Below are 24,529 nucleotides of genomic sequence, written 5' to 3'. Positions count from 1 at the left end.
GCAAGACCTATCTCTGTACAAGGTGCCACAACTATATTCACACTTACAACAAGAATGTTTTGGATTGGGTAATTGTGGTATAGCGGGTCCACAGCTCCTGTCAAAAATTCCAGTGTTAATAAATAATCTCCGTACTCGTGGCTTAGTGAGGGGGCGTGGTGGTGTGTGGCCGAAGCAGTTCCTAAGGAGTTTGTGGTGTGGGCGTTTCTCACCTAAGTGCACAGGTGAGAAACGGTCCACATCCGTAATTGTTCCCGGGAGCTGCTGATTGCCACGACTACCATGTCCTCTTTATAAACAGAAGCACGAGTCAGCTGAAGGAAGAAAAAGAGAGAAATTGAAGAAAGAAACAGAGGTTGCAGGAGAAGGCAGGAAGCAGGAGGAGAAAGTCGGTGCGAGAGAGCGAGCGAGCGCAGGCTCGCATGCAGCTGAGCAGGGAGCCTGGGTGTTGGGCCGACACCCGGGGAGTAGTCGTAGTGGTCACTCCTGCTGAGTTTATAGTAAAGAGCGGAAGTGACCGGAAGGCAGATGACTCTCTGCATAAGGCCACGGAAGGCAGCGGGAGTCGGGACTTGGGACATGGATTCTGCAGCGTGAGAGCCCTTGTCGTTGGGGGATTCCAAGTCACTGTTTGGTGGAGCCTACCGGAGCCAGGGATCGGTAAGGCGAACTGACCAGTAGGAGAGTGGAGAGAAGGCCAGCTGCAGGTAGGGCGACTCCACTGTTGAGAAGCCCAAATGGGAGAAGCAGGGGAGCTGCCAGAGGAAAGAAGACACCGGGCTTGTTTTGTTTTAAAAGACTGCTTCCTGCATTGTTTTAACCTTGTTGTTTTAAAGATTTTTCTAATGGATTTTAACCTCCACTTTTCACTTCTGTTTTTATGGATTATTTATTGACTTTTGAAGCACTGCACTTTATTTAATTTGAACATTGTTTTTGGTTGTTGTTTTAATAAAAGCACTTGGCACTTTTGTACACCATCCCCTTGATCCATTGTTGTGCCTCACTGTGAGCTCATCGGTGACATTACCGACGGTGTTGGGTTCAAGGGCTCCCGGACAGAAGATGGGAGCATGCAGCGAACCCGCATCGTCACAGTAATTAGCCTATCCCACACTTTTATCCTATAATCTTATTGTGTTTGCTGTATGTTTTGAATACTGTTAGGGGCTAACAGACATTAGTTGGAAACAAGAAATAATAACCCTGAAAATTTGACAATTGTCATTGCTTTTTTTTAAGCTTTGGTGCAGTGGTGCCCTGAAATTGATAATCACCAATAGATCACAGTCAACATGCTGAACGTTCAAGTGTGACAAACTGCTTCTTGCTTGATGTTGATTTTGAAAAAAAAAACCCTCTATATCAATGGAAAAAAGCATTTAATATGAATTAGTATTATGGGAAGCAGAGCATTCTTAAAGATGGGAATTATTTTGAATAGTTGTACCATAAGTAGACCACAATCCATATCCATTAGAAAAAAACAAAGTCAAAGTTCGTTGTTATAGCAGTAGTAATATGTCCTAATATTGATTTAAACTGAGGATGGCTACACTGCATATCCTTAATGTCAATACTTAAGTTGATTCGGGCTATTTACAACATTTGAATAAAATTGTAGAGAGGTGACCACTGTATATATAGAATATATAGAAGTTGCATTGCTTTGGACATAGTTTCTTGAGATCTTCCTGCTGCTGAAAAATAGAAAATGGTTATTGAAGATGGGCTCTTTACTTGTCATTTCTTAATGAAATGAGTAGCTGTTGTAAAAAAGGCGCTATATTGTGCCCGACCCGGTACAGACTTGACACAGGAGGCACGTATAAAATAAAAACTTTTATTTTTATTCAACTGGAGGGCACGTCTTCCCCGTGAACCCCCCAGCCACAACACAGTTCCAAGCACTAAACACTTAATTCAAAAACACTCCTCTCTCTTTCACCACCACCAGTCCTCCACAGCTTTGTCCTCCTTCCATCTGACTCTGGCCGTTGAGTGGTGGTTGCTGGCTCCTTTTATGGCCCACCCGGAAGTGCTCCAGGTGCTTGATCACCTGTTCCCGGTTGCACTCCCGGGTGGGGCTGAAGATTAGTCCAGCTGGGCTCAGGGACCTAATGCCGTGCCCCCTGGCGGCCACCCCAGACCCCAACAGGGCTGTGGAGAACTCCATCTCCCATGAAGCCCTGCGAGAGACTGAAGCACCGCTCCAACCCAGGGTGGCGGACATCCAGCGTCCAGGGTGAGGTACTGCACTGTCCAGGGCTGCTCCCCCTGAATACACATCGAAGGGGCATCCCGGCCGTCCGCCACACCGTATATAATTAACATATGCAGGGAATAGAAGTTTGCATTTTCTCTGTTATTTAATAAAATAAAAAATACACAATATTTTTGGCATTTCAGGTTTTGCTTTTTCTCCACTCTGCTTTTATCCGTATTACCTACAATAATGATGACACTCTTATACCATTTGGATTCAGACATTGCCATTTTTAGATTTCACCAGAATCAGATTTCTGTTTGTTAAATTAATTACCTGCACACCGAACCTTAATGTGGAAACAGGTATTGAAATGTGTTAAACTAATATCAGTTAAAAATAAAATCAATTTAATGGAACAGTACAATATACAGGAAATTGGAGAGCTCTCACTACCTAAACAAGTTCAGAGGTTATATTTTTATTAATTTGCACAAAGTTAATAAAACAAAGTCTTTGTTTTTCTTTTAATTATAAATAACATCTCTCTATTATAAAAGAAAATCTTGAGATGAGACTATTGGCAAGAGATTTTTTCAGGTCCCACCTTCCTCTCAACTATTTACAGTTAACGGCTCACACCCACAGTCCTCTCACCTCTCATTAGTGTGAATGCTTTTGTTAGACACAGTTCCTGCACTCTCAACTCTTATAAAATTTTACATTTTCCTCACTTTAAGTTCCCAATAAAAGAAGACTTATTATGTCCAAATCTTATTGAAGAATTTCATCCCGAAAGGTTATCAACAGAAGAAATGAGTACACAGGCAATCCTACCACCAGGAAACGATGAAGTTAAATAAATTAACGCGAAAATTGTTGATTGGTTACATGGCAAATTGGTTAAATGCGTATCAATAGACTATGCTGAAACAGTTGGTGGTGATGTTGTGGAAGATGAAAACATCAAGTTACAACATCCCATAGAATATCTTACAACCATTAACACCGTCTGGTCTTCCACAAGCCGAATTACGGTTGAAAGAAGGTTGTATCGTAATGTTATTTTGTAATTTATGTCTGAGTGATGGGCTATGCAATAGGACAAGACTAGTTGTATTCAAAATTGGCCAAACAATTCTGACATGTACAATTTTAACAGGTGACAAGAAAGGTAATGTAGTACATCTTCCGCGGACAACATTAGACACCAAAGGAGATCTTGATATGCCATTCGTTTTAAAACGTTTACAGTTTCCCATTAGAATAGCTTTTGCTATGACAATTAACAAATCACAGGGACAAACATTCTCTAACGCAACATGAAACATTATTTTCTTTCAATTTATTACGTTTTACTATTTTTTACTATGGTTAATTACTCACTGTAATGTAAAATAGTTAGTTCTATTTTACATATGTAACAATTCCTATGTACATCCACTTCCCCATACGAGAGCGGCAGATCCGTAAAGTGGCTGGTGCATAGCGCCCACCCGGGGGTTGGCAAGCAAAGTGAGCAGGGACAGAGCCCCCTAGTTTATGTAAAATTTAAGAGCATCAGAGTGTTTAAGAGATGTTTACTAAGAAAATGTGTCGGTGGACTTCAGTCACATACCTCTGTTATTTCAAATTATAAATGATATGCTGTTACTTCACCAAAGGGACACAATGTGGTTGTTCAAATTGCTTTCACCCAGAAAATGCCTCACAAGCATGTGGTGCACACATTGCATCACAGCAAAAACTTAATCAAAAAATGATAGCAAAATATTTTTGACTGAAAGCATATTTTCTTCCTAATAATTTGTAGTTGGTTATTTTCACAACTGTCAAAATCAAATTGTGCAATGCTATTTAGGTCAAAGAACCTTACAGTAAATGTCAATAGTGCTGTAATTGGTTTCTTGTTTTTAAAGCAACAATGACATTTTCAAACAGTGCTATCAATAATGACATATTGTACAGATAGTGACCTTAGATTAGTATCCAAATAGTTGTTTCTTTGTAGTTTTTTTACTCATATAAGCAAATATTAATAACTCTACTGTCTGATTAAAAGTAACCATAACTCCTATATAGGAAAATTGATTGTATTTTTCCTTGTCTACATGCCTTATTATGTTGATAATGTCATTAAATAATTTTAAAAAGTATTAAATTAATTTTCGTCTTGTAAAATGTGACTTTTTTGTAGTTATTTTGACAGATACTGGACTGTTTCTGATTTCATGTGGTTACCTGTGTTCAACTTAACACAAAAAAATAAGACTAAAAGATGATAAAGTTGTAAAAGGTCAGCTTGTGATAAAATAGTATATTTTTCTTCTTTTTGTTATGAGTTTTGAGAGATTTAGAATACAAGCAGATAATTGTAGTAATGCTTGCAGGGTGTCACTAAAGCTAAATTGTATTTTAGGGAATTCAATGTATTATTAAATACATTAAAGACTCCATTATCATAATAGGATCATTATGATTCATTGCAGACCTCTAAGTGGTCTAATGTTTTAAAAGCCATATGGCAGGTGCTGTTTATTTGTAATGGCTTTGTGTCTGGCTGTCATTCCAGATGCAGGTTATAATCGTGTTAGATTTCATTTGGTTTCTTTGGCACCTGAACATACTGGGGGCAAAAGTCTCAAATGTGATTACAGCCTACGAAATAGCTTCTTGGATTATGTCTGTATACATATAGTTTCACAATTTATTTTGTACTTTAATTTAATCTGTTTTATGGTTTGTGGATAAATATTTTAATAATTTAAGGCAGTGTATATGTGAATAAGCATTTGTTTTGGCCCAGGCTCAAGAGATTCTAGTAATATATCTATTTGATAAAAATTCCATTATGAAGCACTTTGGGCTGTGCAGTGTCACTGAAGCATTTGATCAATTTTATCTTTTTTTACAGCCCAAAATCACACAAGGAGTGCCACAATGGGCTTTAACATGCCCTGTTTTTTGACAACCCCCAGCCTTGACACCCAAAGAGGACAAGAATATACTCCCAAAATTCCTTTAGGGAAAAAAATGAATGAAATCTTTGGAAAGGCAATTCAAAGAGAATTCAAAAATGGGCTAAATACAATACAATACATAGAAAAGAACACAACTAATCCCCTTCACAGATCTAGAAGGCCAATCTATCATTGTCACCTCAGGAGTACAATACAACAGTAATAGTACTAGCTACAAAGCATTAATGCAAATATAGATTACATCACATGTGAGGATTTAAGATTTGTTCAGAGTCCTGGAGACCTCGACCCACAAGCTGTCTCCCCACTACTGGCCATTCCATAACCAAGTCAGATCTGATGAAAGGACCCTTCTACCTGAAGATTCCAGTGCTCCTTTATCAGAGATGACTTTTCCATAGGCAGGCAAACAACTTGGCAGCAGAGCAGTGGCACCAAGTGCCACATGTGGGTACTGAGAAGAGAAGCAGAGTAGGAGAGTGTTAGTAACAAATTTTAAATACCATGTCACTTATGTTTTAGTACTAATGACTAACAGCAGAGATGCAGTTTGTACAGTAAATCAGCAGCTCTACTCAGGGTATGCTAAACTGAAGTAGTGAGTCTTCAGTTGGGATTTAAAGCTGAGAGTGAAGGGGCATCTCTTATAGCAGCAGGCAGACCATTCCTCAGCTTTGAGGCCCTGTAACTAAAAGCTTGACCTCCCATTGTTATTTTATTAATCCTTGGAATCATAAGCAGCCAAGCATCTTTAGATCTTAATGTGCACTCTGATTTGTAAGTAATGATAAGTTCAGATAAGTAAAGCGGACCTTGGCCATTTTAGGCTTTATATGTGAAAATGAGGATTTTGAAATCTGCCCTAAACTTAACCGGGAGCCAGTGTAAGGATTTAAGAACTGGAGTTATGTATTTGTATTTTCTTGTTCTTGTAATAACTCTTGCAGCAGCATTTTGAATTAACTGAAAGCTGTATAGTGAACAATTTAAAGATCCAGTGGACACCACATTGCAGTAGTCAATCATACTAGAAATGTAAAAGTGGAAGCATATAAAATGAAAACAATAAAAGTCAGAGTACTGAGCCTTGCAGGACACCACATCTCACTTCTGTGGAAAATGATGGTGTACTGTCAGCACATTTCTGTATGTATGGAATTGATTTGATAAATAATAACTAAACCAGGCAAGGACATTGCATGTATGCCTGTTACCTATCTACAGTAATCCCTCCTCCATCGCGGGGGTTGCGTTCCAGAGCCACCCGCGAAATAAGAAAATCCGCGAAGTAGAAACCATATGTTTATATGGTTATTTTTATATATTTTAAGCCCTTATAAACTCTCCCACACTATTATAAACATTTCACGCACAATTATACAGCATAAACCCTTTGTATTCTCTTAGATATTAGGTAAGATTCGTTGAAATTATGTATGTAAACACAGTTTACATACAGTAAAACCTAAATATTATTTTAAAGATATCGAGCGTCTCCGATATCACATATGTTACAGCCATTACGACAGACAGGCCACCAGCAATAAATACGTACAATGCAAGAAAAATTGTATACAGTAAAATGTGTGTACAGTGACACTAAACTATGTACATGTAATAAGTACTGTGCGTAAATAATTAATTATGGTTACTCGCCAACAATGACACGACGTCTTGTCCGATAACGATGAGTTTAATTTTACTGCACAACAAAGGATAGCGTTACAGCTCTTCTAAAGGAGCCTCTTCAGGCGACTGTTTAGCACCGCCGTTGTTCTTCTTCTATCACTCTTCAATCCAAATCCCTAAAGCAGATTCCATCCAGACTACTGCCTTAAAACGTCCACTTGCAACTCATTTTGCGCCCTGGTTAAAAGACACTGCAGCGGTAGATCTTATATGCTTTTCCTCCTTTTTAAATAAAAAGAATTGTGGACTCATTTATGCTGTAATGGTGTCCTGCAGCGGTGTAGCTGTTTCTTTCCTTCAACATATCCAAAACTTTTACCTTTTCTGCAATCATTTGCATCTTCTGTTGGCGCTTGTGCACGTTAATGCAAAATGAGTGAGATTAGACTTCCTGGTTAATGCAGCACTCCGTCGCTGAGCCAATCAGCAGCACACAGGAACTTAACCGCGTGCTCTGATTGGGTAGCTTCTCAGCCATCCGCCAATAGCGTCCCTTGTTTGAATTCAAATGCGTCCCTTGTTTGAATTCAAATGGGCAAATCAATTGAGGAAGCACACGTACTGTAGATCGCAGACATCCGCGAAGCAGTGAAAAATCCGCGATATATATTCACATATGCTTACATTTAAAATCCGCGATGGAGTGAAGCCGCGAAAGACGAAGCGCGATATAGCGAGGGATCACTGTACAGTATAACAAAAATAAGTGCCTTGCTGTGCAAGTTAAACTTCAGACGCCTTTCAGCACAGAACTCAAAAATTATACTTAAACTGTATCTGTACATATCATTTCATCTTTTTCAAAGTCATAATTAAAATGTTATTGTTTTTTATTTAATTATAAGGATAGTCAAATCAGTAATTGCAAGCACTTCACCAAAGGTATTAATATAAACCTAGGGCATCAATTCATTTCACCATGAATTTAAAAAATGTAATTTAATGATTTCCTTGAAGCTATCTTTTGACCACACTGAAATATGTTGAATTTAATCTGAATAATGCCAATGTGCTGCTTTATTAACTAGTTCTATATGTCTGCAGTTCTCCGTGTCACAAAATACAGTGCTTTTGAATACTTGTGTTATTTTTAGTCTTAGCTGGCCTCCATTTGTATATCTGTGTCTTTATTTCAAGTAAAAACTGTTATCCACTTTGATTGTACCAACATTTCTGTCATGTTGCTCTGCATTTACTTGCTGCAGCATTTCCTCTTAGCTTATACCTGTGGTTGTGGAGTTAATGTCATACAGATTATCCATCCATCCATCCATTTTCTAAGATGCTGAATCCGAACACAGGGTCATGGGGGTCTGCTGGAGCCAATCCCAGCCAACACAGGGTGCAAAGCAGGAACCAATCCCGGGCAGGGTGCCAACCCACTGCAGGACACACACACACACCCACACACTAAGCGCACACTAGGGCCAATTTAGAATCGCCAATACACCTAACCTGCATGTCTTTGAACTGTGGGAGGAAATCGGAGCACCTGGAGGAAACCCACGCAGACACGAGGAGAACATGCAAACTCCACGCAGGGAGGACCTGGGAAGCGAACCCGGGTCTGTCATAGAGATTATCTGGATTGCATTTGTCATTTCTTACCTATAATACAGAGAACTCAAAGTACACATAGAATTTTAGATTTGGCTGCACTGAGAGTTCTGCTCGAGTGCAAACGTGACTATCGGCTGAGTTTCTTTGCAACCTTTGTCAATTTTAGTAAACGTTCAACTCAGTTGATTGAGCTGCCCTGTGGGACACCCTGGGACTTAGAGGGATTCACATTACAGAATTGCAGAATTCTCGCTGTTGAGGACCCAAGAGCCTGGACCAGGCCAAAGGGACAGCCACTTAGCACCTGGCTGTGGCAGATAGATGGTCATTTCCGGAGGGTTGGACTGGACGACGTGTGAGCCTGGGGGGGTTGCCTACCAGAATTCCAAGCTGTTTCACTATGTGGTGGGTGCAGCAATGCTGTAGCAATACTTGCTCCCCAACCTAATCTGACATGGCACAAATTGGTTATAAGGCTTGAGCATATTCTGTGGTGAATTATCCCTCACACATTGCTGTTAGCCTTTTAATTGCTTTCACCCACTGTCCACTGGGACCTGGTATACTCTATGCCTCTATTATTTCTAATCATCTGTAAGGATACATTTATTTATATTTTTTTGATTGGTTGTCTGCTAGAGTATGAATGCTATCCATGTGTATATATATAGGGATTTACCTGCCTCTACTTTATGATTTGATTCCCCTATCTGAGTGCTTGTCAACAAATTTATTTACCTTTTTAAATCTATAACCTGCATATAATTAAAATACAGAAAAAACTATAATTATAAAATATAATGCCCTTTTGTGCTTTGAATTTGGATTCATTAACAATTATTTGATACTTTTTTGTAAGTTGATTTTAACATTTATTAGCGCAAACTGTATGACTGGAAGGAAAATAACTAATTATCAAAGAATGAAAAAAAGAAAAATCAGACAGCTATCAGAAAGTCAAGCAATGAGACACGTACAATATGTGAAAGTAATCCATGGTTTTGGCTTATGAGAAAAGAGGTTTGCAGGAGATACGATAATACATTTCAGTTATGAAGATGCAGCAGACAAGCAACATCTCTGAACCAACTGACAAACCATTTTTAATTAATTTATAATGAGCAAGAACAAAACTACAATTTGAAAAGGTTGACCTGTATTGAACTTTGAGGCATGATTTCGATCTATCTATCTATCTATCTATCTATCTATCTATCTATCTATCTATCTATCTATCTATCTATCTATCTATCTATCTATCTATCTATCTATCTATCTATCTATCTATCTATCTATCTATCTATCTATCTATCTATCTATCTATCTATCTATCTATCTATCTATCTATCTTAAACAATGTTGTACCTGTTAAGATATTGCAGACAATGGTGAGATCATTAAGAATGTTTTATTGTTCTGAATTATTGCCAAGCCATTGTCAGTTACACCGCAGACTTGTGTCCTTTCACAGTAAGTTAATTTTCAGAGCCACAATTGGAAAGAGATTTATTTCTGAAAAGTTACAAGAATTTTACAAACAGCAGGTGGAGTCTGCTTGCTTTTTGTTGCCATCACAAAGCTTTGGAATTCAAGGTAGTAGTCCATGCAATAAGTGGTTTCAATTGCAATCCCGTAAAGGCAGCACTTTAATTTATTTGGTAGTCCAGTCCAAAAAGGGGACTGAGTATTTTTTTGGAAATGAGGAATAATGCTTTCTGAGATAGAATTTCATAAATGCTGTGTTCTTGCCGAAATGTTTCTTTTATTTTTACGGATTAGAAGTTCTGAGCAAAATCTAGGCAGACATTCATGTAAGGTAAAGATACTTTGCAGCAAGGAGGCAAAGGCCTGAACCTACATTATGCTAGATAAGGGTCTCTAGCACACTAGGGACTGATCATTTTCAGAATGATTCAGTACAGTATCAGTATACAGCAGCAGACTGAGTAACTCGCAAGGATGTGCTGCTAAATTAATGTTTAACTTTAAATTGGCATGGTCTGGTTGTTTCTATCAGTATTGTTTTCTGTGTATAGATCCCTATGAAACCACATTGTAGAAAGCAGACTCGAGGAATGGATAGGATAGGTGAATGAATGATAGGTTTTTCTGCGGTGGGTTGGCACCCTGCCCGGGATTGGTTCCTGCCCTGTGTTGGCTGGGATTGGTTCCAGCAGACCCCCGTGACCCTGTGTTCGGATTCAGCGGGTTGGAAAATGGTTGGATGGATGATAGGTTTTTATCGATTTTCACCTGCATTATCCTCTATATTATCTTTAATTAAAGCTCGTTCTAGGCTAAGGCCAGATAGGTACTGGCCTAGGAGCTCCATGCCTTTTGGGGGACCATGGCATATTCAAGCATAAAACCTTGCTCTTCTAGTGTATGTCATTATAGCTCTACAAGACCAGCCCTTCATTCTTTAACAACAAAGATATGAACACTGTCTAATTTCCAAGGGGACCCCCCCTTTCAATTTCAATTTCATATGCAAATATTATTACACTCCAATCAACAAAGGGGCATATCAAGCCACCATAGTGTCAGGGTGCCATGCTCCCTTGAGGCCAGAACTGTCTTTAGGTGTCATTGACTGAAGTCCATAGCATTGGTTTGTGAAACAAAGCAACTTTGAATCAAAAACATCTTGCTTTTACCTCCGTTTTTTCTGTTTGCTAAAAATTTGCTTAGCAGATCAATACATTCCTTCTTGTGTTATTTATACAGTATGTGATTTAGTGTACTTATGTAAATCTGTGAAGTTAAGGTATTAGAGCAGCACAGTGGAATAGTTGGTAGTGTTGCTGATCAACATCTCTAGGGGACTGGGTGTGAACTCCAGCTCTGTCACTATGTGTGTAGAATTTAAATGTTTTTATTGTGCTTGTCAGGGCTTTTCTCTAGTTACTCCTATTTTCTTCACTCATTTTAAAAATGTCTATGGCAGTTTATTAGTGGATGTTGGGGTGTGTATGTGTATTGCATATATTACACTAGCACCCCTCTTAGATTTTTTTCATACCTTACCCCTTATCGGAGTGTTGGCTCTGAGGCTAGAGATCCATGCTGGCAATCGGAAGGTTGCTGGTTCGAATACCATAAATGCCAGAAGAGACTCTACTCAGTTGGGCCCTTGGTCAAAGCCCTTAACCTGCAATTGCTTTGTCCTGGGTATGACGTTAATCTGCACCCAGCCCTGCAAGCATTTCCTCCAATTTACAGGGAAAACTTGGGGATTGGTAGCAGGATTGACACTCCAGCCACCGTAACAAATGTCACACTGTTCAAGTGTGGTACTGAGGTGTCACCCACTGCACTCGGGTCCCAATCCGCCTGGTTCGTCGTGTGGTGGGTGCGATAACGTGCTATCAGCGCATGCTCTCAACCACACTCTCTCTTACCCCTTATGTTCCTAGTTTAGACTCTAACTGGCTATGAATTGATAAACTACTCCGTAATGTTCCTACAACCAGAGGCCTCATGCATAACACCGTGTGGAGAATTCATACTAAAACATGGCGTATGGACAAAAGCGGAAATGTGCATACGCACAAAAAAATCTAGATGCATGAATCTATTCATACGCCAACTTCCACGTTCTTCTGCTACATAAATCCCTGTCAGCGTGAAAAGTAACACACGTGCACACCCCTGCCGCCGCCCCCCAACTCCTCCCAGAATTACGCCTCTTTGAATATGCAAATCAATATAAATAGCCCTTAATCTCGGCGTTCTGTGAAAAGACAATGGCAAAAGCATGGGGAAAAACAGAAGAATTTCAGCGAATACCAAATGGAGGCAAGGAAAAACATACTATTTGTTAGTTTAAACAGTGGTATAAACAACAAAAGGAAGTTGATTGAGTGACATAGAGTGTCGGAGAAACTCGAAAATTCAAGTTCACAAAGTCACACAGTGCCTGAAATAAAAAACATGTTGTCAGATAATAGTGCCCGAAATAAAAAAGAAGTCAGATATCAAAGTCACCGTAAAAAGGCGAGTCGTAACCCATCATCTGAGAGTCATATGGAAACTTATTAGGATACAGAGAAAAGACAAAAAATAGGCAAACTGTGGCAAAAAAAGCTTGAAATGTCAATTTTAATCTCGAAATTTCCACTTTAATCACATAGTTTATTTTGTCATTAAAGTAGAACATCATAAACTTCATCATAAAATCATTTAATTTACTTTTTATTCAAATATTATCGTAACTAAAGTAGCACGTTAAATGATTTGTATTATATGTGTTCTTCTATGTGGTCTATGTGTGTGAATCACTTCTTCTGAAAGGACACAGAATCCATTACATTCATGATATTACAGCTCTCTAAATAAATTAAATACTGAGATGTATACTATTTTCATGATGATAGGAATTAAAGCATGTTATTAAACATGGGAACATGGTGGCACAGCGATAGTGATGAGTTGGCGCCCCGTCCAGAGTTTGTTCCAGCCTCACGCAAGATGCCTGCTGCGCCGTTCGCGCTACCTTCTATGAAATAATTTATTGCAGCAGTACTGTCTCTTTCAAACGTACTAACCTCCTATTCCTGTCCTTCCTTTTCTTTCTCCAAGTAACCAATCGCCACATAATCAGCTCTGTAGATGTCAAGCCATCTGTAAACTTAGAATGCCAATTCTTCAAAACTTTTAAGGAACATTGAAATATCTTCGTAATACATGTTTAATTATTCTATCCATCTATCCATCCAGTGTCACGCCAGCCCTAGCACAAGGCAGGAACAATCCCTAAACGGGGCGCCAACTCGACACTAACGCTGCGACATGTGTCCTCACATGTTTAATTATTAACAATATAGATAATTTCAATGAAGTTAAAATTTTATCTGTATAATGTAATAAACATATTTTGCTGCATTTCATCTTAAAAATGATATCATCATATGTAAATACCCACTTTTTAAAGTGGCACAGGTTGTGCAATATTATAACTGTATCGTAAGTTTACAGTGAGGTAATTTTATTTATAGGTACAAACAGTTCTATAAGGAGCACTTGATGGACTGATTGAGTGTGTTTAGAGCTCTTGGGATGAAACTGTTTCTAAACTGCGAGGTCCGTACAGGAAAGGCTTTTAAGCGTTTGCCATATGAGAGCAGTTCAAATAGCGCATGGCTGAGGCAGCGTGTGCTTGATGCTGTATACCAATAATTCTCTTTCTGATCAGCTGCTTCAGAGCTGTGATTCCACACTCAAATACAGTGGGATAAATACTTGAGAATAACAACGCTAAAGCAGCTATGGTATTTGGAATAGTTTGGCCATTCCGTGGACCATTATATTGTTACAGGTTAATTACAATCAGATGCCTTAAACTAATAAACAATATGCAGTTATTTTCAGTGTGTTTGATAAAGCCGCGTCAGGGATGTGGATCTAAAAAAGAAAGGGTAACCACACTGGAACAAAAGCACTGCTTTGACGCTGGGTGCCACCAGTTTGCAAAACCGAGCAGAGAACTTGCATACGCCAAGAATTAAGGTAGCGTAAAAATGTGCATTTCTTTACGCCAAGTTTAGTTTTTATACATCACAATGTAAGCGTGGAAATGGGGGTACGCAACATTTTTGTGCGTACACACCGTTTATACATAAGGCCCCAGGAGTTTTCAGTTTTCAACCCATTCTACCAATTTTTATTTCTGATTATATTTCAACCAGTTTGTTGATGCTGTTTGTCAAATTTCTGATGACTACTGAACTTCCTATGTAATTAGACTAAATATTTCTGCTCTCAAGTTTTGTGATGATGATTTTGTGATTATGCTGTAGGTATTGCAGTTATAGTATTAAAAATGCATGCTCATATATACAATGTAATATCACTTTTCTTTTAATAGATTTAATCATTAATTGTTTTTCAGACCAAATAGCTGACCCGAATATTAATTTTCTCCTCTTTAGCAGGAAGGTAAACTACAAAAAGATTTTTAGGATGATCTCTCAGGAGTCGTTGTCTCCCCCCTCCATTGGACGCTCCATTTCTCAGGAATCCCTAGATAGCACCTCCATGGAAGATTACTGGAGTGAAGTGAAGAGCATAGAAGAGGGTGCTGATAATACACAAGAAGACCAAGTATTTGAAGTCAAATCTGTTGATGGTAAGCAGAAATGATAAATGTAACAAATGTAACAAAATTAAAAATAATATGAATTTTAAATATTCATTTTATTAGGGTTTTCCAACAAATTCTAATTAACCATTTTTTAGTGTATCTAAAAATCATTTTCAGAATCCACAAAGTTATTTGATATGTATGTTGATGCCTGTTTGATTTTCTATTTACAGAAAGTGAGCAGGATGAAGCTTGGCTAAATGAAACCGGATTGTCAATGTTGGTATCAGGAGTACCTGAAAAGGACTGTGCAGAAGCTCTGTTGTCCACACTGACTCGAAAACAGGCTGCTGTTGTCCAGAAACGACTGGACAATTACACACAAACACTGCGCATGAAATATAAGCATCCTGTCAGAGATGTTCGGGACATCTTTTCAGGTGGAGATGCTCCAGTGAGTACAAAATTGTTGTGGGAAGCACAAACATGATGGAAGGACTGTGTGGTAATTTCCATTTTAATGTTTAGCAGTTTACTGTTATTGTGGTATGGTTGTAAAATTGTTTTACGCCGGGCCTTTACTTGGTAAAGAACACTATACAAAAGTAAATCAAATATAAAATAGTAAAAACTATATCACTTTAATTCCACATGGAAAAAGTTAGACATTATGACTGTTCAGCTTATGTCACATATCTAACCCTTAAATAGACCATATGGTTTCTGTTATTAAATTGTAGTGTTCATACAAGAAGTTTTATAAAAATCAATGAAGATAAAACAGTTATGTTAAGAGCATTATTTTTCTTTTCAAGGTCTTAGTTTGTTTAGTATTCTCAAAAGTTCCAATTGGAGAGCTTTGTGAGGTGATTATACCCCTGTTCATTTTCTAAATCTGTTTGGTACATCGTAGTATCATAGGTTGTGAGAACCTATCCTGGTGGAAATTAACTTTGGATTGTATGATAGCCCATCCTCAGGCGCACATGTACTAAGAGTGAATCATCACACTGGGTCTGATTTGGAGATTTCAAACATCCTTACCAGATAGTTGTACTGTTGAGGAAGGGAACTTAAATACACATTAATCCAACTATTGCAGACACTTGGAAGAATGTGGCAGCAATCCTGACCTCTGTGTCACTGGGGTGACTGTTACTCTTTTTGATTTATGAAGACAAATGTTTTACTTCATGCGCCATACCCATCTACCCATATTGGTATGGGTTATTTTCAGTGAGTGTGTGTGTAAATTTTGCCCAGACGTTATTTTCAATCAAAACTCACAAGTTGTTTGGCTATTAAAGTTGTGCTATCGATAATCAATATGGTTGAGGGGAACACTTTGACTCTGTACTTCAAAGACATTCATATTCACTTACATTTAAACTAGTATATTGCTACTTAAGCTTGATGATTCGGATTGTTATTGTAGAAGAAGGTGAATGTTAAACCCAAATCCAGGTGTTCAGAGAGATTGTTCATTTTTTGCTTTCTCGTATACGAAGTATAGGGAAAGTATTGTAATCGTCCAAAGATTCAATGTCGAGATTTTGATGAATCTCGACGTTTTAGACCTCCCTGACTTTCTCGTTTATGAAATACTGGGAAAGAATTGGAATCCTCAAAAAATTCCATTTTGAGATTTTGAAGAATCTCAACATTTTAGACCTCCCTGAGTCCAAAAATACCATTTTTAGAATTATGTCTGTTTGTCTGTGTCGGTGTGTGTGTATGTAAACATGATAACTTGAGTACGCTTTCACTTAGGTTAACCAAATTTTGCATACAGGTATTAGGTACAAAACATAGATTTCTATCAACTTTTGGGCTATTTCTGTTAACCGAAAGTGGCACTTTACCTTTTTATTCGTGCAGCTGCAGAGTCAAGATTTATTCAACTTTTTTCTTTAATTTCAAATTATTTTTTTATTCTCCATTGAAGCATTTTCATTGCATATTACTACCACTGTAATGCTTCACTGTAAGGTAGCATTAGCTTAGTACAGTACCTAACACTTGCATTTTAGTCACATATGACTTTTCTTTCCTCTTAGGTGGATTGTTTTCTGGGAGAATACAGATAGGCTTTGGATTCCTTAAGTAGCTCATGTCTTTAGACCTTGCAGTTTGAGCCTTTTTGTGGAGTTCTAGAGCGTGTTGACAGCTGCACATTTACTCTTCATCTGGAATTTTCAATACATCTTCTTAATGTGTTTGTGTCTGAGACTAGACAGACAGACCTTTTGGCAGAGTCTACAGTGTTCTCTTCTTGAGCCAGAGAGTTCACTATGATGTATCCTCCTCAACCATATCTTTAGATATTGGGATTCACAAAATCGAGACAAAGCTTTTTACCTTTTTGTGTGTGTTCTGAATTCTAATTCAAACTTACAGTATGTAATTTCCCTTTCTTGGTTAATTTTATGTATTAATAGTGCGTATGTTTTCAGAAAAGTATGTAGCAGGTCAGACACATTAAATTCTATTTTAAAATATAAATCAGGAAATACAGAAAATAAGGTATTTGTATACACATATAAAATGGGTGAAATTATAATGCTTACCGTATATCTTCTTAAGGAATACAACAGTGTAACACTTAAATGATATTTAGAATTTAGATGCTTTTTTTTCAATTATTTGTTTACTTGAAAGTATTACTCAAACAGTATTTAGCCTTGATTTTTATTTTTCTTATCTCTACGTAGCATGACAGTGTTTGATTCAGAGGCATTAATTGACTGCCGCTTTCAGACCACAAATTGCTTGGAAATTGGTTTGAAACCCTTCCTGTACTCATAGGCATCAAGAATCTAAGGGTTTCAAGTGTCTTTTGATATTACATAGCTATACACACACCATGTCCCAGGTTTCTAGTGCTTAAACAAGCTGGGGCCCTTCAAATTACACTCTAATGATATTTTAACCATTTTGATTTGTTTGGTTCATCTGTAGTGATGCCTGTCTCTGTGTGTGGCTGGGTGTATCGATCTGTGGATGTTGTAAACCTGAGCAAGTCCCTCAATCCAAATGGATCATAGAACAGTATTTAGCAGTATAAAACATTAAGGAGAATTACTTCAGTAGATAATTTAGTGTTTTTGTTTTCATTTATATCCCAACTGCATAAAGAACAGACAAAAGCCTAAATATTCTCTTATTTTAACTATGGTCTTGTTCAACTTGATCAGTAGAATTAAGTATCATAATTCTCACAAACTCTAGCAAAACTTTGCTTTTCCTAGCAAGAACAGTTAAATATTTGAAGATACTTTCCAAAAGTATATATAGCAAAGCCAAGTGAGTCGCGGGCATCCTGTAAATAGCAGGCATTGGCTCTTTCCAATAGGGATTGTTAACCCCTTCAGCCCATAATAAAATAAAATCTTTTAAATTAAATATAAAATAATAATATTATTATTCAATATAAAAGAATAATTTGATTTATATGTTTAGGCTAAAGTAATTGTTGAAAATTACTTTGGGAATCTTTTTAAAAAATGTGCTCCACAAAGCTTATATCATTCATTTGTTTGTTCGCGAACAAACAAAAGAACTTTATTTGGCCCAGGGGGAAATTTATCTTTTCACGATAGCTCAGGAATCATTAGAACAAACAACAACAAACACCCCTCTCAAATACACACAAAGAATTACAAAAAAGTAATTTTTATTTTATATTTTTAACTTGTTTTTATTGATGCTTAGTTACAGACAATTCTGTTTGCACCAAGAAATATCATTTTTAAAATGTGGAAGGAAACTGGAGGACCGAGAGAAAACTCCAGATGCGCTTCACACAGACAGTGAGCAGACATCATTGATCACTGGGCCAACATACTGCTTAAATAAGACCAATTATATTGGAATAAATCAGTATGTTTTATTATACAGTTATTTCATGTTTAGGAAGTATTACAGATAAGCATATTTTGATTTTCTTTCCATGTAGGTGAAGAGATGTGGAAATTTGATTATTTTGCTGTAAATAACTAAATTCAGATTCACTATTGTGCCACAAAATACTGTTTTTCTTCTGAAGGTTGTTATGAACTTCACATTTGCTTTATGGGAAATAAAACTGTTTGGGTTATGCCTTGCACTTTAATTTTTTAATATGTACTTTTAATGCATAATTATAAATTTTAGTGTATAAATCCAATTTTTGGTTTGGTTACAGACTGGATTTGGTCCTGGAGCTGAAACAACTAAACCTTCCAAAAGCATTTCGCTGCCTTTTAAATTGCCTTTACGGGTTCCAGGAGGGTGTAAGTAGTGTTTAAACTGTTTCATTGTTAAATTCATGTTTCTTGAAAACAATTCATTTTAAAATTATTGAAACTTTCATATATCTGTAAAAACCATTAATTTTAAAGCACATTTTTCAAGATTTTCCATTTTTTAGCAGAAAGTATAACTGGATCCTGATTGAGATCATAGTTAATGACATTTGCCCTGTCTTTAACCTTTCACCCCAAGTTGACAGGTTTTTTCTACACTTTAAAGGCATACAATATGTCAAGGCTGATGAATGACATTCAGGAGGCCTGCTGTGTGAATTGTAACATTGCATTAGTGCACCATACTAATTAACTAATGCCCTAACCTGCTTAGCTCCTCTTAGTAATTGGACAGGTTTTAGTTTCTTGAGGAAAATTGGGCACTGAAAATGAATGGATTTTCCTAGATGAGATTTAAACAAGAATTCAACTTTCAAAGGACTCAGATGCATAAAATGTTTATGATAATCAATGGACATTCATTGACCAGGCCAGAAGTAACACATTATCCATAGCTAGTGATTATGCTAAGTAAAACTGTTCTGTGCTGTGTAAAATCTTTGAGAAAAACACAACATACACTACAGCTAATGTATAAAGAAATAAAAAACAACTGGTTAATTTTCAGTTATAAGTTAGGAAATGAGTCAAGCAGTGTTGCAATGTTTATGTTAAATTTATATTTTTTGCTAGATTTTTCTAAACTTTAAGTACTAGGGTGTTGTACCATGTTAGCCATTATGAATGTAGTGAAAAGTCAAGCATATATAGAACAGAAAGCATACATAGAACAATACTGAAACAATAATGGTCTAAAAGCTGAGTACAGTACAATGAAAACTGGATTGTTTAAAGTTCCTTTTTAGTAGTGCCATATCTGTTTGAATCATCTATATAGCAATGTGTGTGTTTAGTTGTGAACAGTTTTAAATGGTTACGTATGTTAAAATGTAATGCATTAGTCTACAAAACACCATTCAGGCTATAAAGTTAAATGATGTTGCTATTTTTGCATTCTGTCATTTGTATGAGTTTTGTAATTACAAGTTTTCTGGGACAGATGAACTAGATAAGTGCATTAGACAATAGATGGAGTATCAGGTTGAATTAATGTAGTATAATTAAGCATTTATATTAGTAAAACTAATAAGCACTGCTACATGAATGGTTTTACAGTGGACACTTGCACATCCAATTGCCAGCTGAATAGCAAAGACAACTCTTTGTCAACAGAAGAACTGAATCTTGAAGTGCCCTTTTCAGAATGTGTTTCAATCAATGGGAAAACCATACAGTGCTGTGGTATCCATCGAATAAAGAGGGATGAAGCTACATTACCAGTAAGTCACAGCAGATTTTACTTTTTGTCTAATTACAATTAAAACCTTTTTCTTTATTTATTCAGATACAGTACTATATTTCCAAAAAAACTTGTATCCAGCAACAATCACCACTTTGCATATTTCAAACATCTGTTTATATATCACAGTAGCTCTGGAATTGAATACTCTTTGTTCATATTTGTTATGTTTTTAACAATATGTACAGTAGTAAAATGCACATACTCCAAAAAAATGCCATTCAGTGTTTTGTAGCAATTACTATACTGCTAAATTAAATGAAAGAAAACAAAGGCAAATAGTATTCAATGTATTTGGTCCATGTATTGTAAACGTGATGCTGTTAACTTGTTAAAAAAATAAACCAGTATTTCAGAAAATGTACTAGCAGGCTTTTGTTTGAATTACAATGCATTTCTATAAAGTTATGCCATCTACTTTCCACTAATTGATTTTTTTGTTTCTTGGTAAATGTGTTGGAATGCAGCTACTTGATCCTACCTCTCATGCATCTACTGCAGTGCAGGTCTTTGGATCCATTTTTAAATTCATTTGCTTACTTTTTCTCCAGGACAGCACAGTAGTACAACAGAAAGCATTGCCACATAGACTTATGTATAATTGTTCAAATAGTCCTGCATTAAATTCTTTTTTTCTTCTTTTGACTTTGTCTGTTTTTTGTTCTTGTATGTGTCCACACAGCTCTGTTAAGGTCAAGCTCTGAGGTACAAGCTCTTTAGACTTCCACTCCAGTAGATTTTAATTGTGTTTGCAGCGTGTTTGGCATTGATTCCATGCTGAAAAACATAAAATATTTTTACCAATAAACCATTTTAGTGTTTCTTACAGTGTACTAGATGGCTTCCTCCAATCTCGCACCAGTTTCACAGACACATCGAATTTTGTTGCAGTAGCGCAGTTACCAATTTCTTTCGCCACCTCAATAACTTTTAATTTAAAACCAGCTTCATATTTTCTTCTGATCGTACACTCCATCGTAGAAAATGGATGCTTTTACGATAAAGGTGTATGATGGTGTGAGATACAAAAAACACAAAACAGTGCAAACGTCGCTTCAGAATAGTTCGGGTATTACGTGTGGTCACGTAGTACAATACATAGTACAATACATAGACAGAAAAGGCAGTGTGCTCTGTGGTTACTCTCTCAGGTGGGCGCTAGCATATCATAATCTCCTGGACCAAAAACATGAGTTTTCTGCATTCAACTTATACGACCGACATTATAAAATACCAGAAATTATACAAATTCAAGCCACGACTTATCCACAGGAAAACTTGAATGCAAGTATATTTGGTAAGTGCCACTTTGATCAGGACTGAAGATTCTGATGCATTACACTACTGATAACTTTTTCCACATGATATAAGAATGTAATTACAAAACACAGGTAAATTAAAAATGTAATAAATGTACTAAATTTGGTCTAACATTTTTCAAAATTTATATTTCCTATACTTGAAACCTATGTAATTATATCCAACAAAAACAGTTAAAAACTGTTGCTCCATGTCCTGCTCAACAGCTAACATCTGACCTATCCCCCTATACAGAATTAAAAGCTAGAAGCAGGACAGACTAATGGAGCACCGCCTTATTATACACAAAGGCATGATTAATCAACTAATACTTACACTTTAATATAGGCATTTACTGTACATATTATTACACAAGTGGCTCCTACAAATAATGTTATCAAAAGTAAACAGTTTTTTGGCTATTTCAATACCTTTTCGGTGTAAAATGAGCCTAGTTTCCCCAATTTTAGTTATGATAGTTTGATCACCACATCCTGAGAATCTGGTTTAGTGTGCTGTTGTTGATACAAAACTTTAACTTCGTGTCTGGCAAAGTCTATTAGCACAGCCATTCCCGAAACTTTTCTCAAGGCACCCCAGCATCTATGGTTACCCCCATTATTTCCTGAATTGTACCGCTAGCCCTGCTTTGGTTTAGCGCTGCCTCAGTAATTTGAGCAGGTATGCTGGTGGTGATATTTAAAAAATACATGCAATGGACAGAATGCTTCAAACAAAGGTTTAGGAGCCTCTTTTTACTATTAAAATGTTTATTTTTTTGTACTAATATTATACAGGATATAGTGCAGGGGTGTCGAACTCCGGTCCTGGAGGGCTGCAATGGGTGCAGGTTTTTAAGAACCACATTCTTAATTAGTGACCTGTTTTTGCTGCTAATTAACTTTTTTGCCTCAGTTTTAATTAACTCGACTCAGACCCCTTAGTTCCTTCTGTTTCCTTAAGTAGCAGCCAAACAATAATGAGACACAAAATGAGCAAACAGGTGACCAGCTAACCACATTATCTGAACATAAAGAAAGATGAGGGTCTCAGTAAGGTTGATCTCTCAGGTTAATAATCAGAAACAGAAAATGAACAGTAATTAATTACAGCCATGTAATTAATTAACAGGTTTAATTAACAGCAAGAATTGGCTTCTCATTAAGAAACTGGTTGGAGTGAAATTGGTTGGAGTTTGAAATCCCAGTTTAGCTGGTCATCTGTTGGCTCGTTTCACGTCTCATTTCTGTTTGGCTACCATTTAATGAAGAAAAGAATCAATTGAGAGGACTGAATCCTTAAAAACAGGGCTATTAAAATGAAGAGAAAAGGAGTTAATTAGCAGTGAAAACTACTCACTGATTAGGAAAAGGGTTAGAATGAAACCCTGCAGCCACTGCGGCCCTCCAGGCCTGGAGTTTGACACCTGTGATATAGTGATTTCTCCAGAAAATAAACATTTGTGGCCAAGATAACTAGCTTTTAAGATATTTTTGGGTAGTCTAAAACATTTCCACAATTACATATTTAAACCATTCTACACCATTTTTCTTCCTCAAGCTGGTGCTTATTTTTTAATATTAATTTTCTTTTCAGCTTTTTTTTGTGTTTACTTACCAGCCTCATGCAGTAAAGCAGAGACATGCAAATCCTATCCTTGTATGATATTCAATGGTTGTTGCTTTATACTATTTCCTAATCAAATGGTCCAGATTCTTGATAATGTCTTTTCTAAGTTTTCAAAATATACATATCCATCCATCCATCCATTGTCTCCCGCTTATCCGAGGTCGGGTCGCGGGGGCAGCAGCTTGAGCAGAGATGCCCAGACTTCCCTCTCCCCGGCCACTTCTTCTAGCTCTTCCGGGAGAATCCCAAGGCGTTCCCAGGCCAGTCGAGAGACATAGTCCCTCCAGCGTGTCCTGGGTCTTCCCCGGGGCCTCCTCCCAGTTGGACGTGCCCGGAACACCTCACCAGGGAGGCGTCCAGGAGGCATCCTGATCAGATGCCCGAGCCACCTCATCTGACTCCTCTCGATGCGGAGGAGCAGCGGCTCTACTCTGAGCCCCTCCCGGATGACTGAGCTTCTCATATATACATATGAATAGGGTCAAATTTCTGTCATATGTACTTTCAGTGAAAACTTCATGAATTATTTTTAGTGAGGTGATTTAGGTGTAAAAATAATGAAATATATATGCCTTTGATAAATTATGCCAGCTGTGTAACTGTGACAGATAAAGTCCAGACACTTACTCTATTATTAGGAACCAGGATCACCCAAAAATGCTTTCCTTTTTGTTTTATATATTACTAGCTGTCCCCCTCGACTTCGCCAACGTAATAGTGAAACAGGACAAACTTTAAAAATCAATAAAAAAATATTAAACACACTAAAACATGGCAGACGGACAAAAGTTGAAATGTGCATGCGCACAAAAAAATTCTAATGCAGAAAACAGTGCATAACACAACTTCCACACACTTCCGCTACATAAGTCCTGGTCTTAGTGAAATGTAATGCTCGTGCACACACCTGCTGCCCCACCCCATCTCCTCCCAGATTTACACCTCTTTGAATATGCAAATCAATATAAATATTCCCTTAAATACAGCGTTCTATGAAAAGACAATGGCAAAAGAACAGGGAAAGAAAAAGAATATCAGCAAATGCCAAGTGGAGGCAAGGAAAAACATACTATTTGTTGGTGTAAGCAGTTGTATAAAAAACAGAAGGTAGTTGATGAAAAGTTCAAGTTCAGAAAGTCGCACAGTTCCCGAAATAAGAAAGAAGTTGTCAGATATCAAAGTCACTATGATAAGGCAAGTCATAGGCCACATATGGAAGCTTATTAGGGTACAGAGAATAAAAAAAATAGGAACACATTGGGAAAAAAAAGCTTGAAATGTCAACTTTAATCTCAAAATTTCCACTTTAATCACATACTTTAGTTTATTTTGTCATTAAAGTAGAACATCATAAACTTCATCTTAAAATCTTTTCATTTACTAGTTTCTCAAATCCCATCGTATCTAAAGTAGCACATTAAATGCTTTGTATTCTGTGTG

At 37.2% G+C, this 24,529-nt stretch overlaps 1 protein-coding gene across 2 annotated transcripts in view; it reads left to right on the top strand.

The window, feature by feature from the left end:
- arhgap28 (Rho GTPase activating protein 28) overlaps positions 1-24,529 on the top strand; it is a 120,519-nt gene that overhangs the window by 62,112 nt on the left and 33,878 nt on the right. For both annotated transcript variants that reach the window (XM_028803730.2, XM_051929153.1), the window contains exons 2-5: positions 14,367-14,563; positions 14,752-14,972; positions 18,702-18,789; positions 19,978-20,141. In XM_028803730.2, the coding sequence (XP_028659563.1) occupies positions 14,367-14,563; positions 14,752-14,972; positions 18,702-18,789; positions 19,978-20,141 (670 nt within the window). The remainder of the gene's footprint in view (positions 1-14,366; positions 14,564-14,751; positions 14,973-18,701; positions 18,790-19,977; positions 20,142-24,529) is intronic.

Source organism: Erpetoichthys calabaricus, chromosome 6, assembly GCF_900747795.2.
Source record: "Erpetoichthys calabaricus chromosome 6, fErpCal1.3, whole genome shotgun sequence".
In the NCBI taxonomy this organism is placed as follows: Eukaryota; Metazoa; Chordata; class Cladistia; order Polypteriformes; family Polypteridae; genus Erpetoichthys; species Erpetoichthys calabaricus.
The sequence above is the reverse complement of the archived record's forward strand: the minus strand, read 5'-3'. Positions and strand labels throughout refer to the sequence as shown.